General features: G+C 42.5%; 1 protein-coding gene across 5 annotated transcripts; it reads right to left on the bottom strand.

Moving 5' to 3' along the window:
• Positions 1-2131: 2131 nt before the first annotated feature.
• Gmnn (geminin DNA replication inhibitor) lies at positions 2132-12318 on the bottom strand. 5 transcript variants are annotated; one of them, XM_075970019.1, is made up of 7 exons: positions 12197-12318; positions 10778-10835; positions 7961-8038; positions 7137-7272; positions 3955-4037; positions 3623-3733; positions 2132-2632 (listed from the first exon to the last, which is right to left on the bottom strand). In XM_075970019.1, the coding sequence occupies exons 2-7, from the start codon at positions 10826-10828 to the stop codon at positions 2471-2473; spliced, it is 621 nt and encodes a 206-aa protein (XP_075826134.1). In that variant the 5' UTR covers positions 10829-10835; positions 12197-12318; the 3' UTR covers positions 2132-2470. The 5 variants fall into 5 exon arrangements, with proteins under 5 accessions (XP_075826134.1, XP_075826138.1, XP_075826135.1 ...); XM_075970023.1 differs by having other exon boundaries at positions 7961-8033; positions 12197-12303; XM_075970020.1 differs by lacking the exon at positions 12197-12318 and adding an exon at positions 11755-11875.
• Between the last annotated feature and the right edge of the window lie 2448 nt (positions 12319-14766).

Below are 14766 nucleotides of genomic sequence, written 5' to 3'. Positions count from 1 at the left end.
CACAGGGCAGGGAACCCTGACTGCTCTTCAGACTGGAGAGGGAGGGGGAGAGGAGCGGGGGGGGGGGGGGGGGGAGAGGAGTGGGGGAGAGGAGTGGGAGGCTGTGAGGAGGCAGAAATTTTTTTTTCTCAATAAAAAAAAATAAGTCAAGAAAAAAAACAATAAAAACTCTTATAAATTAAAAAAATAATAAAACATAAATTGTTGGGAGCAGTGAGACCCCAGATCCTAAATTTCTTGTAAACAACTTGTTTTCCCCTGATCTGAGTGCCTACAGCTGCTCTGAGCACGAGACCTTCAGGAGTTCCTGATGGCAGGAGAGTGGTTTCTGGTGGGTTTGGTTGGGGCGTGGCTATCTCTACATAATCTGCCCCTGAACACAGTAAAGGGGGCATTCTTGGGGAATTCAAGGATGACCCGTGTCGCTGTCTCTCTGTGTGTGTCTGTGTATTTTAACCTCCAGCCCCTTTCCCGAAGCTCGCGAACTGGGTGCCAGCACACAGAGTGCAGACACAGGGGTGCGGTGTGCGGCAATAAATAAACTAAAAATTGTTTTCCATTCACGCTATTTTGAATGCTGAGCTAGTGGTTCCTGCAATGTACACACAAGTATGTCACCATCATCTGCAAATTCTATTGAATTATTAGTAATAGCTTCTATTTTTGTCTTTAAAATAGTTATTATTATAAACCGGGTGGTGGTAGCGTATGCCTTTAATCCCAGTACTAGGGAGGCAGAGGCAGGCGGATCTCTTGAGTTCAAGGCCAGCATGGGCTACAAGAGCTAGTTCCAGGTCAGGCTCCAAAGGTACAGAGAAACCCTGTCTCAAAAAACCAAGAAACAAAACAAAACAAACAGAATAGTTATTATTTGAGTATGGCACATGGATGGTCAGAGGACACCTTTCCTGAGTTGTCATTCCTGCTACTCTGCATACCACAGGCGAGATGGCAGCTGAGCTCGTCTCCGCTTCCTGTCTCCACACAGAAGTATGCTGGGACTGCAGAGCATCTAGCTTGTCTTAAAAGCACAAGTTCCATTAACTGGGCACGTTAGCAAACACCTTTTAACCCTAGAACTCCAGTGCTCTGGGGAGTCAGTGGCCAGCCTAGTCCACATAGAGAGTTCCAGGACAGTCAGCTACACAGAGAAACCTGCTCTCAAAAACAAAAACAAACAAACAAAACAAAACAGAGAGAAAAGAGGGGTTGGGGGGTGTCTCAAACTGGGCTCTGACAGCTAGCGTTCCTCTCCACTGAGCCATTTCCCTGGCTTGTTTTGCAACAGGGTCTCATGTATGCAGGTTGGCCTTGAATTCATTATGTAGCAGGACCCTGACCTTCCGTTCCTCCTGTCTCCACCCCCCAAAGCACTGGATTACAAGTGTCCACTACTCTTGGTTTATGCAGCTGGGGATAAGCTAGGGCTTTGTGCATGCTAAGCTTAACATCCCAGCCCAATAGCTTCCTTTAAGCACTTACTTCAAACTCAGTAGCCTTTTTCATCACAGTAATACTAAGACAGATTTACCTCAATATTAGAGACAGGAAAACTAAAGTTCTGTAAGAAAATGTGCCTAAAAATATCCTTTAAAGGCCAGTATTGGGGTTAGCACATGGCTCAGCAAACCTGGCAACCCCTCTGCAACCCACAAGGTGGAAGAACTAACTGCCACAGGTGACCTCTGACATTCATACACACAAGTAAATGAGGGTAAGAAAAGTAAAGGTCGATAATGTTCTTTGTTGTCAATTTACACAAAAGCACACCCATGCCCACCAGAGCACATTCCACCCGTGCTTTCCTAGCAGTGTTCCTTGTCTTCTCCTTCCTCCTTTGATATTTACACACTTGTACACAGCTTCCAAATTTCAGCTATGTTGAGTTTCTCACTGCACTTCACCCTTGCCACTTTGCTTCTGTGGACCATCCCGATCACCCAGTACCGACGGCTTGGAAGGTTCAAAACAGGACATTACCAGTTAGCAAGCCTTAACCTGGCTAATCAAGTTCACTTGGAGAAGTTTTAGAAAAGCAGACACTACTCAAATTCTTACTCATATTCCTATGACAGAGTAAGAATATGCAAACATGAAAATCAATAGCGTTCATAGTGATCCTGAGATCAGATCAGCTCCAGACAAGAGTTCATTTCCCATGTCTACAACAGTGAAATAATAAAATACTATAGAAACAGGTGCATTTTCTACAAATTGGATACACTGAAGTCTCCAAAATATACCATGTTCAACAGGAAATTGAAGTTTATTTAATATACACAAGTTACATCTGACACTGAGAAAATGAAAATGCTATTTACATAAAACAACAGATTAAAAATACATACTATCTGTATTTTAATGCGTACTGGCCCCAGGATTCAAACGTGGAGCCCAGTACTTGCATCTTGTAGTTAATTTACCAAGAAGAGCTAGACCGAAGGGCAAGGTTGGCAGTGTATTTCACACTTCATGTACATGGTTTGTCATCCATGGAGGAAGACACAGTCTCTTCAGCACGTGTTCCAGCTTCGGAGTCTTCCACTTCAGAATCCTCAACAATTTCCTCTTCAGAATCAAATTCTTGACTATCAGGTGATTCAAAGCTATCCAGAGGTTCATTACTCAGCCTCTTTTAAGGAAAAACCAGCAATTTATTGTAAAAATCTTGAAACGGAAACCCACTATTAATAGAGCAACCCACCAATGTTATAATACCCCCAATAAATTCACTTACAGTGTTATATCAAAGTCTACAGAGTGCCACATCACAGTTCAGCAAAGTCCAGTTGGCAATTTGCTGGGGCTTTTTGCTTGTTTAAAGCACTGACTGAGCTGCTTCCAAAGCACAATTAAAACTGGTACTTCTCCGAAACCACAGAACTGTATGTTCTTAATTTCTATCCAGTTGGGGACCATATTTTTAAAGTCAACAGAGAACTAGTTCAGTACTTCAAAGATTGTCAAGGCAGGGCTGGAGAGACGCCTCAAATGGTTAAGATCATGGTCCTCCAGAGGACCACAGTTCTACTCCTAACACCCATAGCAGGTGTCTATAACTCCAGAGGACCAGAGTTCTATTCCTAACACCCATAGCAGGTGTCTATAACTCTCGCTCCAGGCCACACTTACTCATAATTAAAAATAATTTTTTACAAAAAGCCTTAAAATAACAACATGCCATGGTCCTAAATGTTAAGACAGTAATTTAATGCAAGAAGGTTGATGAAAGCTTTCTTCCCACTGGTAAGATGGGTTTGCTTTGTAAATACAAAAAAAAGGCTGAGAGCATTTATCAAGTAAAGCCTGGTAAAGTCAGAGAAACCAGGCTGACTTTGAAAACGTTAGCTATTTCCCGACTCTAAAGTCAGATAAAGCCTATTTGTTTTCTAAATGACAGCTGATATGCTTATACAAATTAGAACCTAGAAATGCGTCAACTGTGCAACCGAGTAACTTTTCTCATCTTTCTCAGGTGTGGGCTTATCACTTCCATTTTACAGGTAAGGAAAGTAAAATCCTGACAAGAAACTCAGTGGTGCTGGGAATCTCATTACAGGCTGAACACTCACTGACCAAACACTGCCTCCATGACGAGTCCAATGAATATGAAATTACCTACCTCAATTACTTCTGCCATGTACTGTACGTGTTCTGCTACTTCTGCCAAATCTTTATTCTCCTTTTTTAGGCGGGCAATTTCACTGTCCTTTTGTTCAATTGCTTTATGAAGCTATAAAATGAAAATAAAGCTTAGTATTCCATAGATCTGCTCTGATCTCCAGAACCCTCCAATCAGACCACTGACAAAGCCATGCAGTAAACAGCAGGACTCTGTTCATGTAGTCAAACTTACATTGAACCAATACCCAAGCTAGTCTATACCAGTCCAACTATGCTGAAATGAAAAAGAACGCTACAGAGCTCTTTAAATGGTACGAATTTAATACGTACTTTCTCATTTTCTTTAAGTGCTTCATAGAGAGCTTTCCTTCGTTGTTCTGCCACTTCTTTCCAATACTGAGAAGATGGATTTTCTGAAATAAATCAGTGTTTTACATAACTTTAAAGCCCTGGCTGTGGTGGAGCACATGTCTCTAATCCTAGCACTCAGGAGTCTGAGGCCAGCCTGGACTGCACAGTAAGTCCTTATCTCAAAAACACAAAACTTACTGCTATAAACAACTCAGTCATTTATTTCTATTGAAAAATTCCAACCTAATTTTTATTTTTCCCCCAACATATCAGAGTTTTCAATCCTTGAAAAGAACTGCAGCAGAAGGAAAGTAAGTGCAGATGTATTACCTATACGGTTTTTTTTTAAATATTTATTTATTTATTTGTTTATTTATTTATTATGTATACAATATTCTGTCAGTATGCCTGAAGGCCAGAAGAGGGCGCCAGACCTCATTTCAGATGGTTGTGAGCCACCATGTGGTTGCTGGGAATTGAACTCAGGACCTTTGGAAGAGCAGGCAATGCTCTTAACCACTGAGCCATCTCTCCAGCCCCGGTTTTTTTTTTTTTTATATATTTATTGATTATGTATACAATATTCTGTCTGTATGTATGTCTGCAGGCCAGAAGAGGGCACAAGACCTTATTACGGATGGTTGTGAGCCACCATGTGGTTGCTGGGAATTGAACTCACGACCTTTGGAAGAGCAGGCGGTGCTCTTAACCACTGAGCCATCTCTCCAGCCCTACCTATACGGTTTAACATTTTACAAAGTTTGTTTTGTGCTTATGCATTTTTATTTGACCTTTATGGAGGACAGGGACTGTACCACCGAGCTATACTGTCAGCACCAATAATGTTACCTTTGAAACGTCTAGACCAGTTAATTTACATAGAGTGCTGAATTTTGAATTTGTTTCCGGCTCAACATTTTTGGCAGGAATATTGCAAAATGCAGTGTCTTCAGTGTATTATCAGGAATATACACTAAAATGTTACAATATTGAATATAAAATATGATCATTTGATTTGGCTGCCATATACCAAATTTCTCCCTTGTAGAGATTGTTTTCCTTGGTAACAAGAGATCTAGGGAGCAAAACTTGAGTTGGTTAATCTGTTCCCCAACCAACTTTAACTCTACTGGAGAGTCTTGCTTTAATCTTCTATAACTACTGTGGATGTGATTTTGAAAGAAATTCTCCCTATTCCATTTTCTCTTAAGTTACCATTACAGATTCATATCTCTTTTCCCTTCACTGTACCAAGAGCAATGCTGTCACTGTTTTTATTTTGAACTTGATAAATAGCTGAGAATGACTTTGAAGTGATCCTCCTGTCTTTACGCTGGAACAGCATGCATTCAAGTGTTTGGCACTGTGGCCGGTTTAATTAGAAGTCATTCTTGCCACTAGTCATTTTGAGGCTGAAAATTTCACACATTTAATCAGTGTTCATTTCTTTGAATTGAATCTGTTCCTTAAACATGTCCAACATTTTTCCTTATTTTCTGATATGAGATGTAAGGATCACTCTATATAGTATCCCGGATACTGGAATCCTACAGCCAGCCATTTCCTCAAGAGCTTCAGTGCAGAATAGTGTTTACAAACCAAGAATTGGGTATCTGGTATGTTTCTTGCTTTCAGTAGAAGGATTTGTTTGTTTGTTCGTTTGTTTGTTTTACGAGACAGGGTTTCTCTGTAACTTTGGAGCCTGTTGGCCTCAAACTCAGAAATCTGCCTGTCTCTTGACTCCCAAGCGCTGGGATTAAAGACGTGCACCACCCCCGACCCGACAAGTGGAAGGGTTTTCAATATCAATTTATACTAATACTCCCAACCAATTCAACAATTCACCCTTCCCTTCTCCACACCACATTTGTATTTTCATTCACCCTATTAAGAACTTGCCTCCCAACACCAACATACTCATTTGCTCCATTCTAAACTACATAGGAGATTTTTCTTCGCAAGAGTACACCAATACAGTACCAACAAAAGATTTAACAAAATTCAGGCAATCTGTGTGGGTCTTTTAATTCTAATGATATATATAGTCATAGTTATACTGGTACTTTCTATGATTAATGATCTACAATCACCAATGACTGTGCGAACATTTCTGACATGTATAAAACTAACCCTTGACTGATTTTAACCTAATTGGGTACAAACATTACAAGTCCTGTTTTGAATGTACTACAAAGCTGCTGTGGTTCTATCCAGTAGACCAATCATTTTCAATTTTGTCCTTCCTGTAAAAAAAAAAAAAAAAGTACTTTGTGCTTCTAAACTTCCTTACAACATCCCAGGAAACTCAGAACAAACCCAAAAGTTGCTGTGACTGACCTTGAACAAGCCAATGAACTTCTCTAGGCTTCAATTTCTTATGACCTCTGACCAATACAGAGGAAAAGTCTCCCCAGTAAGCCAGGTGCAGCAGTTCAAGCCTGTACTCGAGTGAGGCAAGACTGAAGCAAGACTGCCTGAGTTCAAGGCTAGGTCGGGGCTACACAGTGAGTTCTAGGATAGTTCGAGCTGCAGAGTGAGACTGTGTCCCCAAATAAAAAAGCCCACCACAATGACTATAACATATTATCACTTTTCTGGTTTCCACTACTCTCCCATTAAATACACTTTTAAGTAAGTGTATTTCAGCCGGGAGGAGGTGGTGCACGACTCTAATCACAGCACTAGGGAGGCAGAGGCAGGCAGATCTCTGACTTCAAGAGCAGCCAGGTCTACAGAGTGAGTTCTAGGACAGCCAGAGCTACACAGAGAAACCCTGTCTCAAAAAAATAAACAAGCAATAATGTATATTTCTCCTTCTTCTTTATCTCCCCTTCCCCAGTGATGTTCCTATTGGCCCTATTACTTAGTGTCCTCTTGGAATATTCAAATCCTTCCTCTATTATCACTTTTCTTATAAAAAGCCCATTTCCAGGTCTTGTAAAATCCCAATGCAATTCACTCTACAGATATCAATTTAGTCACTGTCCTGTTCTTTAATATCTTACCCATATCAGGGTCTTGCCAAACAAATAGTTCATGTGTTCAAATTTGGAGTATTTGCCTATTTACAATACAAAATATTAAATTATCAAACAGTAACCCCACCAAATAATACACCTCCATCATAACTTTCAGGACAAGGCTATATTCTTTCTTCGTACCTTTAATCATAAGATCAAATGCTTCCTGGGTGACATCTCCAACATCTTTATTTTCACTACTTTCTGAACCAGAGCTTGAAGTCTTGGATGTTAACTGGTCATTCCAAAGCTTCCTTTTGGACAAGCCTTTTGGCAACTGTGATGGAAATGCTAAATTACTTAGATTTGGTAAACAAGAAAGCTACATTGTTCAGTTATTTATGTATTTAAGAATTTTTTTTTTAAGTTATACAATTCAAAACTACCAAAACAGGGCTGGTGAGATGGCTCATCAGATAAAAGTACTTGCTGCCCAGGCTGACATCCTGCATTCAATCCCCATGACCCACACAGTGACAGAGGAGACTCCTGAACGCTGTCACCTGACTTCAATTGTGTACTATGGCACTCACATGCTCCAAAGCCCAGGTAAACACACACACACATACCCACACACAAATTAATAGTTGTAATATTTTTAGACTGCATTTGTAATTACATTTTTATATCTGTGTGCGTTTATGGATTTGAATGCAGTCCTTGGCCAGAAAAGGGTGTCCCACCCCTTTAAAGATGAGTTACAGACAGTTGTGAGCAGCCTGACACTGGGAACTGAACTTAGGTCCTCTGGAAGACCTAATGCGTGCTTTTAATCACAAAGCTGTCTCTTTAGCCCATAAATGTAAATTTTAAAAATCTACCAGAATCTATAATATTATTTTAGAAATTTATTTGCAGCAACTATTTGGACATTAGCTACAATTAAAACAAATTAGCACTGAAGTAACCTTGGGAACTGTCTAACGCTGACTGACCATCTCCCCACTCTAGCCCTGGACACATACCTCATTTTCTCGGCCAACAAGAGACCCATCTGCAGAAGGCTGAATCATCTTCAGTGTTCTCCTTGGGACGGGACTGTTCTAGAAGTAAGACGATTCATTATCTGGTTAGTGCATATGATTACTATCCAAGTTTCTATACAGTTAGACTGGGCCTTACTATAATCTCAGAGTTAAAAAAACCCACTAAGAACACAAGATAATATATATCACAATGTTGTATTATAATAAGATGTTGGATTAATCAACCAGCAAACTTATTTCCCAAGATTAAAGTTATTAAAATCATTAATAGGTAGGTCATATCACCCAAGCCAGACACACAGATAACTTTTCTCATTCTAATATGTAGTCTTACTGTAATCATTGTCAACCCATCTTCTTTAGTTAAAACCCACATTAACACTTTCTGTGGTGGCAGTGACAGTTCAAATGATGTATGACAGAATTTCAATTAAAAACTAACTGTATTCTTTAAAAAAAATCTTCTACACTGGGATTTACAAACATTCTACTTTACAAAAGAGATAAACACTGAGAGAAAAGGTTAGTGATTCCACAAAATATTTTTATTTAATAAAAATAATTCATGTGAGAACTCTAAATATTCCCAAACATTATGGGCATTTTGTGAAAGAAAAAGAAAAGAAAGAAAACTGCTGGTTGGTTTGTGTCAAAAAGCAGGATACATCTGGGAAGAGAATCTCAGCGGATGGAAGAATGGCCCGTAGGCAAGCATGGGGGCATTTTCTTGGTTGATGATGGATATGAAGGGCTCAGCTGTTCCAGCGCTATCATCCCTGGGCAGGTGTACTGAGGTGCATAAGAAAGCAAACTGAGCAAGCAAGGGGAAGCAAGCAGGTAAGGAGCGCTCCTCCATGGCCTATGCTTCAGTTCCTGCCTCAAGTTCCTGTCCTGACCTCCCTCAACGCTGGACTGTGACCGGAGACCTGAAAGCTGAAATAAACTCTTTCTTCTCCAGGTTGTTTTTGGTCATAGTGGTTTGTGGTGTTGTTTTGTTTTTTTTCGAGACAGTGTTTCTCTGTGTAGCCCTGGATGTCCTGAACTCATTCTGTAGACCATGCTGGCCTCCAACTAAGAGATTTGCCCCCCTCTGCTTCTTCAGTGCTGGCATTAAAGGTGCGCACCACTACCACCTGGTTTGGTCAAATACAAACGTTAATATTGAAATATAATTAAAAATATTTTGTTATATTTGCTTGTGCGTGCACACACGCACGCACAGAGATCAGAGGACAACTTGCAAGTCAGTTCTCTCCTTCCACCATATTTATTCCAGAGATCCAACTCAGGTCATCAGGCTTGGCAACAAGTATCTCACAGGCCCAGGAATATAAGTTTTACTTATTTACTTATTAATTAACTGGAGACAGGGTTTTTCTGTATAGCCCTGGCTGGCCTTGGTTCACACAGATCCACCTGCTTCTACCTCTCGCGTGCTGGAACTAAAGGCTTGTAGCACTATGCCTGGCACCAGGAATATAACTTCTAGAACACACTGTAGGTGGAAGCAAGCACATGCGTATATAAAGAATAGCCTCCTCAACTATCACCTGACAACAGAAGCCGTTTCCGCTACAAGGCCATGCATTAGGACACGGATAAAATGTCTGTGCTTTAGACAAATCAAAACACTCTTGCAAGAGTAGCACAAGCCTGTAATACCACCCAGCACTTAGTAGGCAAAGGCAGGTGGAGCTCTGAGTTCAAGGCCAGTCTGAGGTTTACGTGGTGAGTGCCACACTAGGCAGGATGGCAGGTGAGACCCTATCTCAAAAGACAAGTAAACAACAAGAAAAACAAGTCATGCATGGTGGTGTGTACATTTAATCCCAGTATTCAGAATGTAGAGGTAGAGGCAGGCAGATTTCTGAGTTTCAGAATAGCCAAGGCAACATAGTGAGACCTTGTCTCGAAACAAACCCAGCCCCCACAAAGAACCCTCTAAAATCCTCAAGTTTCTATTCTAAAAATAAAATTTTGTCTTCTTTAAAATATGGAAATAGCCAATATATTTCCTGATTTGTAAGTTCTATTTTGAAAAGGAAAAAAAAAAGAATCATTAGTTCTACTGGCACCATGGGATAGCAAACAACGGTGAATACTCAAACAAGGTTAGCAAGAACATGACACCACACCAGCGTGAGAAAGTTACTGTACCTGACAGCACAGAGTTCACCTTTCCCACGGTAAAGTTTCTACTGCTGATTATTATGTCACTATTTAACTGAGGGACAAATGCCAACTACCATGAGAACAAATATTACAACAACATTTCAGATATAATTTAGATTACAGATGAATCAAATCTCTAAACAGAAAAAACTAAAACTAAATGTTGGATCTTGATAATGGTCAAAGAAGCCAACTACGTTGCTGACACACACGTACAAGGACTACTTCCAGGATTTCTACTTTATACACGTAAGCTTTATAAACTATAACCCAAGGGATGTATACTACTATAACATTCATTTCCTTATAATGTGTATAACAATATACACATTATTAAAATAACATTAATAACAGACTTCTAGATTCCACATTCATTCATATGTTTAAACCTTAACCTTTTCAGAAAACAATTTGATACACTGCACACCCTCTCCCCAAAATATATGCCAGGGTACACTCAGTTTTCCAACTTCTGATAATGAGTCCTGAATTTAAATTCCCTCTAAAGGCTGAGGAAATAGTTTCAGTTCAGGAGTTTGGGGTCAGCCTGGGCAACACGGCAAGACTTTACCTCTTAATTAAAACGAACAAATTCAGGCACATTTAAGGGGCTCCATTACACACCTTCATGTTCTCCTGGGCTCCTTCCTGTTTCTGCTTCATACTGGGATTCATTTTTCAGCTGGCCAAACACACATAAAAAAAAAAACAAGCAATTTAAAACCAGTATGGTATGTATCTAAAGGTAGAGTCTAGATTTTTTTTAAAAAATTATTTACACCACAAAAATCTTACTGCTTTACAGCAGAACCACTATCTGATAGAATGGCCTGGTGTCCTGTACAAAATACAGAGATCTCGGGAGAGCTGATCAAGGGGCACCAGAAAAAATCAAAATAGGCACTTAAGCAGGCTCAGATCTACCCTAAAAAACACCATCCTGCCTGTCATGGTGGCACCTGACTGCGACCCTGAAATACGGCGGCAGATCAGCCTAGGCTACACAGCCAACATCTCCCCCCCCCCCCCAAAAAAAGGAAAGAAAATTCCAAGAACTTTTGGCTGGGGATGTCTCTCAGTGGGCAGGAGAGTGCATAACTGCATGGCTTGAAGCTCGGCTCCATTCCTAGCACAGCATAAACCAGGCCTAATGGCACAAGCAGCTGGGAAGCCAGAGAAACTGAATTCAAGTTCATCCTCAGCTACATAGCATATTTAACACCTACTCCTCCTCTCTTACTTACATGTAATTAACATTTTACATTGTGTCCCAGCACCCACACATGTATGCAAATACAAACAGCTTATAACCCAGTGTGAAGTTCTTCAATTTTCTATTTTCTACTCTATTTCATGTTAATAAAACCTTATCGGAAACCCACTCGAGAGACTCTCGATCTGTTTCTTCTTTCCTTTCGAGAGGGCTAAGTAGGCAAAAGTGACCTAGAACCTGCGGCCTCGGCGTCCTGAGTGCTGGAGATTGAGCACTACCACGCCCAGGCTTGGGCACTGTTTCCCGAAACGCAGGCGATGGCCCAAGATCCCGCTATCATTAGTCAGGAGCATAGAACAGGGTCCGAGGAGAACCATCTGTCACCTACACTGGCATCACTGGAATGGAAGGAGCAGGACTCAATGCCCACGTCCCAGCAACAGCGTCAGCAGAGCGGACCGGAGGGACCCACCTCAGGCCCCAGGCAAACTGCATTCGTGAGACTCAGCGGCAGCAAACCTTCCCGGGAGCGCCAGCCCCGCCCAAAGCGGCGCGCGCCAGCCAATAGGAAGCGCGAACGCCAGAGCGCGCCAAAACCGACCCCAGCAATGGCGCAGCCCCTCCTCTCAGCTAGCCCAGCTTTGCCTTGCTGCCGGGCCAAAACTACGGGCTGAGACTGGGATCCCTTCAGGTCCTCGCCTCTCCCGGCCGGTTCCCCGCGGCTGTCGAGGCAGGCCTGGCTTCGGGCCAGACGGGCGATCCCGCTACCGGAGTTGCTCTCACCACCACCACCACCTCCACCCCCACCACCCCCGCGCCCTCGGACTCACAGGCCTCGGTGCTCCGTTCCCGACGAGTGAAAGAACGGGACGAACCCCTGGCAGCACGCCGAGTGCAACGGAGCCAGAACGACCCGAACCTGCGGACTGACCGGGTAGTGACGTAATGAGGGGTGGGGCCTCGGCAGCCAGCCAATCGCCTCTTGCCGCCACCCACCGCGCCTATGGACTCCGTGCGCCTGCGCAGTCGGCTACAGCGCCTGTAGTCATTGGGTGAGGTCACTGGGGTTCCTCTTGGCTAGAGGCCTCTGTCCTCTTTCCTTACCTTCTGACCCTCTGCCGGAAGCTCATGACTTCAGTCCTCAACAGATACTCTGCTGGGAGGACAAAGGACCTCTTTCACTGGCGGCAAACACAGAATATACATATATTTTTCAAAGGTATTTTATTTGTGTATTATTTGTTTAGTTTTTTTGTTTGTTTTCGAGACAGGGTTTCTCTGTGTAGCCCTGGCTGCCCTGGAACGATCTTTGTAGACCAGGCTGGCCTCAAGCTCACAGAGATCCACCTGCCTCTGCCTCCTGAGTGCTGGCGTTAAAGACGTGTGCCACCACCCCACAGCATATGTTTAGTTTTTAATATACATACATGCAAGGATGCAAGCCTACACTCATGGACAGGTCTGCACACATGAAATGAAGTAAATAAATATATGAAATGTGATGGCTAGAACAGAAAGTCATAGTGTCAATACTGGGAAAACGCATGGCCCCAGTCCAGACTAACAAAAAGTTGAAGCTGAGGAAAATTTTAACCGCATGAATTTTATTGTATTTGAGTTATACCTCAACTGGTTAATGAGGTGGCTCATTGGTTAAGAGTGCTTGTTCTTGCAGAGGACCTAGGTTTGGTTCCCAGCACCGACATGGTGGCTCACAACCATCCATAACTCTAGTTCCAGAGGATCTGATGCCTCCATGGGCACCAGGGTGAACGTGCATCATATAGACAGCACAGTCATATGCAGAAGTTTTTAGAAAGTGGAAATTATATATCAATAAATCTGGAACACAAAAGGAGGAATGCAATACAGGAAGTCTCTGAAAAGGAGTTTCTGAATACTAAAAAATAAGACAGCCTGAAGATCCTAAGTTCACGGCCAGCCAGCTTACATAGACAGAACGCAGATACGGTTGCTTAAGTCCAGGGCCTGCCTTATGAGCCAATAACGATTTAGAAGGAAACAGAACTTGGGTCTAGGGACTCTCAATGCTCTAGAGGCTGAAAAAAGTCAATGTATTTGTTACTTGTTGCTATGACAAATAATGCCTGACAAGTGCAGCTTCAGGGAGGGTTTGTTCGTGCTCACAATTGGAGGGTACGATCCACCATGGTGGGCAAGGCGTGGTGGCAAGAGTGTGAGGCAGCAGATCCCATGCATGCAAGCAAAACTTTCACATACATGCAACTATCTCACACATGTCGTTGCCCTTTAACCAGCACAAATCCTGCTAAATGAAAAACATTCCTTTTTTCACATGTAAAGACCTGGGTTCTATGGTCCTGCCAGTTATCTTTGATCACCTCTCAGTCCCAAATCCCCTGGCAAGTTCCGGAGGAGCTGCATGTATGATCTGCCCTTGGAGCACCCGTAACTTCCCATCCACTCATGCGCTAATGAGATCTGGACTTCAGGTCTGGGTGAGGAAGGATGCCTGAGAGTGGGGATTCATCAGTCTTGCTACCCAAAGGGGTTTTTGTTTCTTTTTTCCAGACAGGGTTTCTCTGTGTAGTCTTGACTGTCCTAGAACTCACTCTGTAGACTAGGCTAGCCTTGAACTCATAGAGACCCGCCTGCCTCTGCTTCCAGAGTGCTGGGATTAAAGGTGTGTGCCACTAGTGCCTGGCTGCTACTCCAGGGTTTAAAAGAAAATTCTCCTGAAGAATGTAATATGAATCTGGGTGTGATAGCTTGCACCTTTAATCTCCATAGTAGGCTGAGGCAGGAGAGTCTTGAATTTGAAGTCAGCTTGAGTTATGTAGTTAGACCCTATTTTAAAAAGCCAAAAAGAGAATCTAAGAGGATTAAGGAGATGGTTGATCAAATGGAGTGTTTACTACAGAGACAGACCATGACCTAGGAGCCACATGATAGGAGAAAACTGACTCTTGCAAGTTCTCCTCTGACCTACACACACACACACACACACACACACACACACACACACACACACACACACACACACACCAAATAGGTAAACGTAACAAAGAACAGAAAAGAAAAGACAAAGGAACAACTCCTATCCTTTCCACCTAAATGTTAGATCCAGACCTTGGAGAAACCGCATACCTTGTGGGACCCCACCCATGGAATTTTCTGGAAATATATGCTCTGTGGAACTTGACAATAACCTTTCAGGGTACCAGAGAAAGCTCTTCACAGGGAAGATCTCAGAGGAAGCATTCTATTACAAAGCTGACCAGGGGTAGGGTGGCCGGAAGCTGCTGACTGCTGCCCTCTGCTGTCACTGATACCGATTAGTTCTCATCCTTGTGCTCCACCAGCACAGAAATCCGAGTTCTTTGGGCTCCTTCAGTGCTTTGCAACAGCTGAGGAGGAG

This window comes from Microtus pennsylvanicus, chromosome 4 (genome assembly GCF_037038515.1).
Source record: "Microtus pennsylvanicus isolate mMicPen1 chromosome 4, mMicPen1.hap1, whole genome shotgun sequence".
In the NCBI taxonomy this organism is placed as follows: domain Eukaryota; kingdom Metazoa; phylum Chordata; class Mammalia; order Rodentia; family Cricetidae; genus Microtus; species Microtus pennsylvanicus.
Note: the sequence above shows the minus strand (reverse complement) of the source record. Positions and strands in the feature narration are given on the sequence as shown.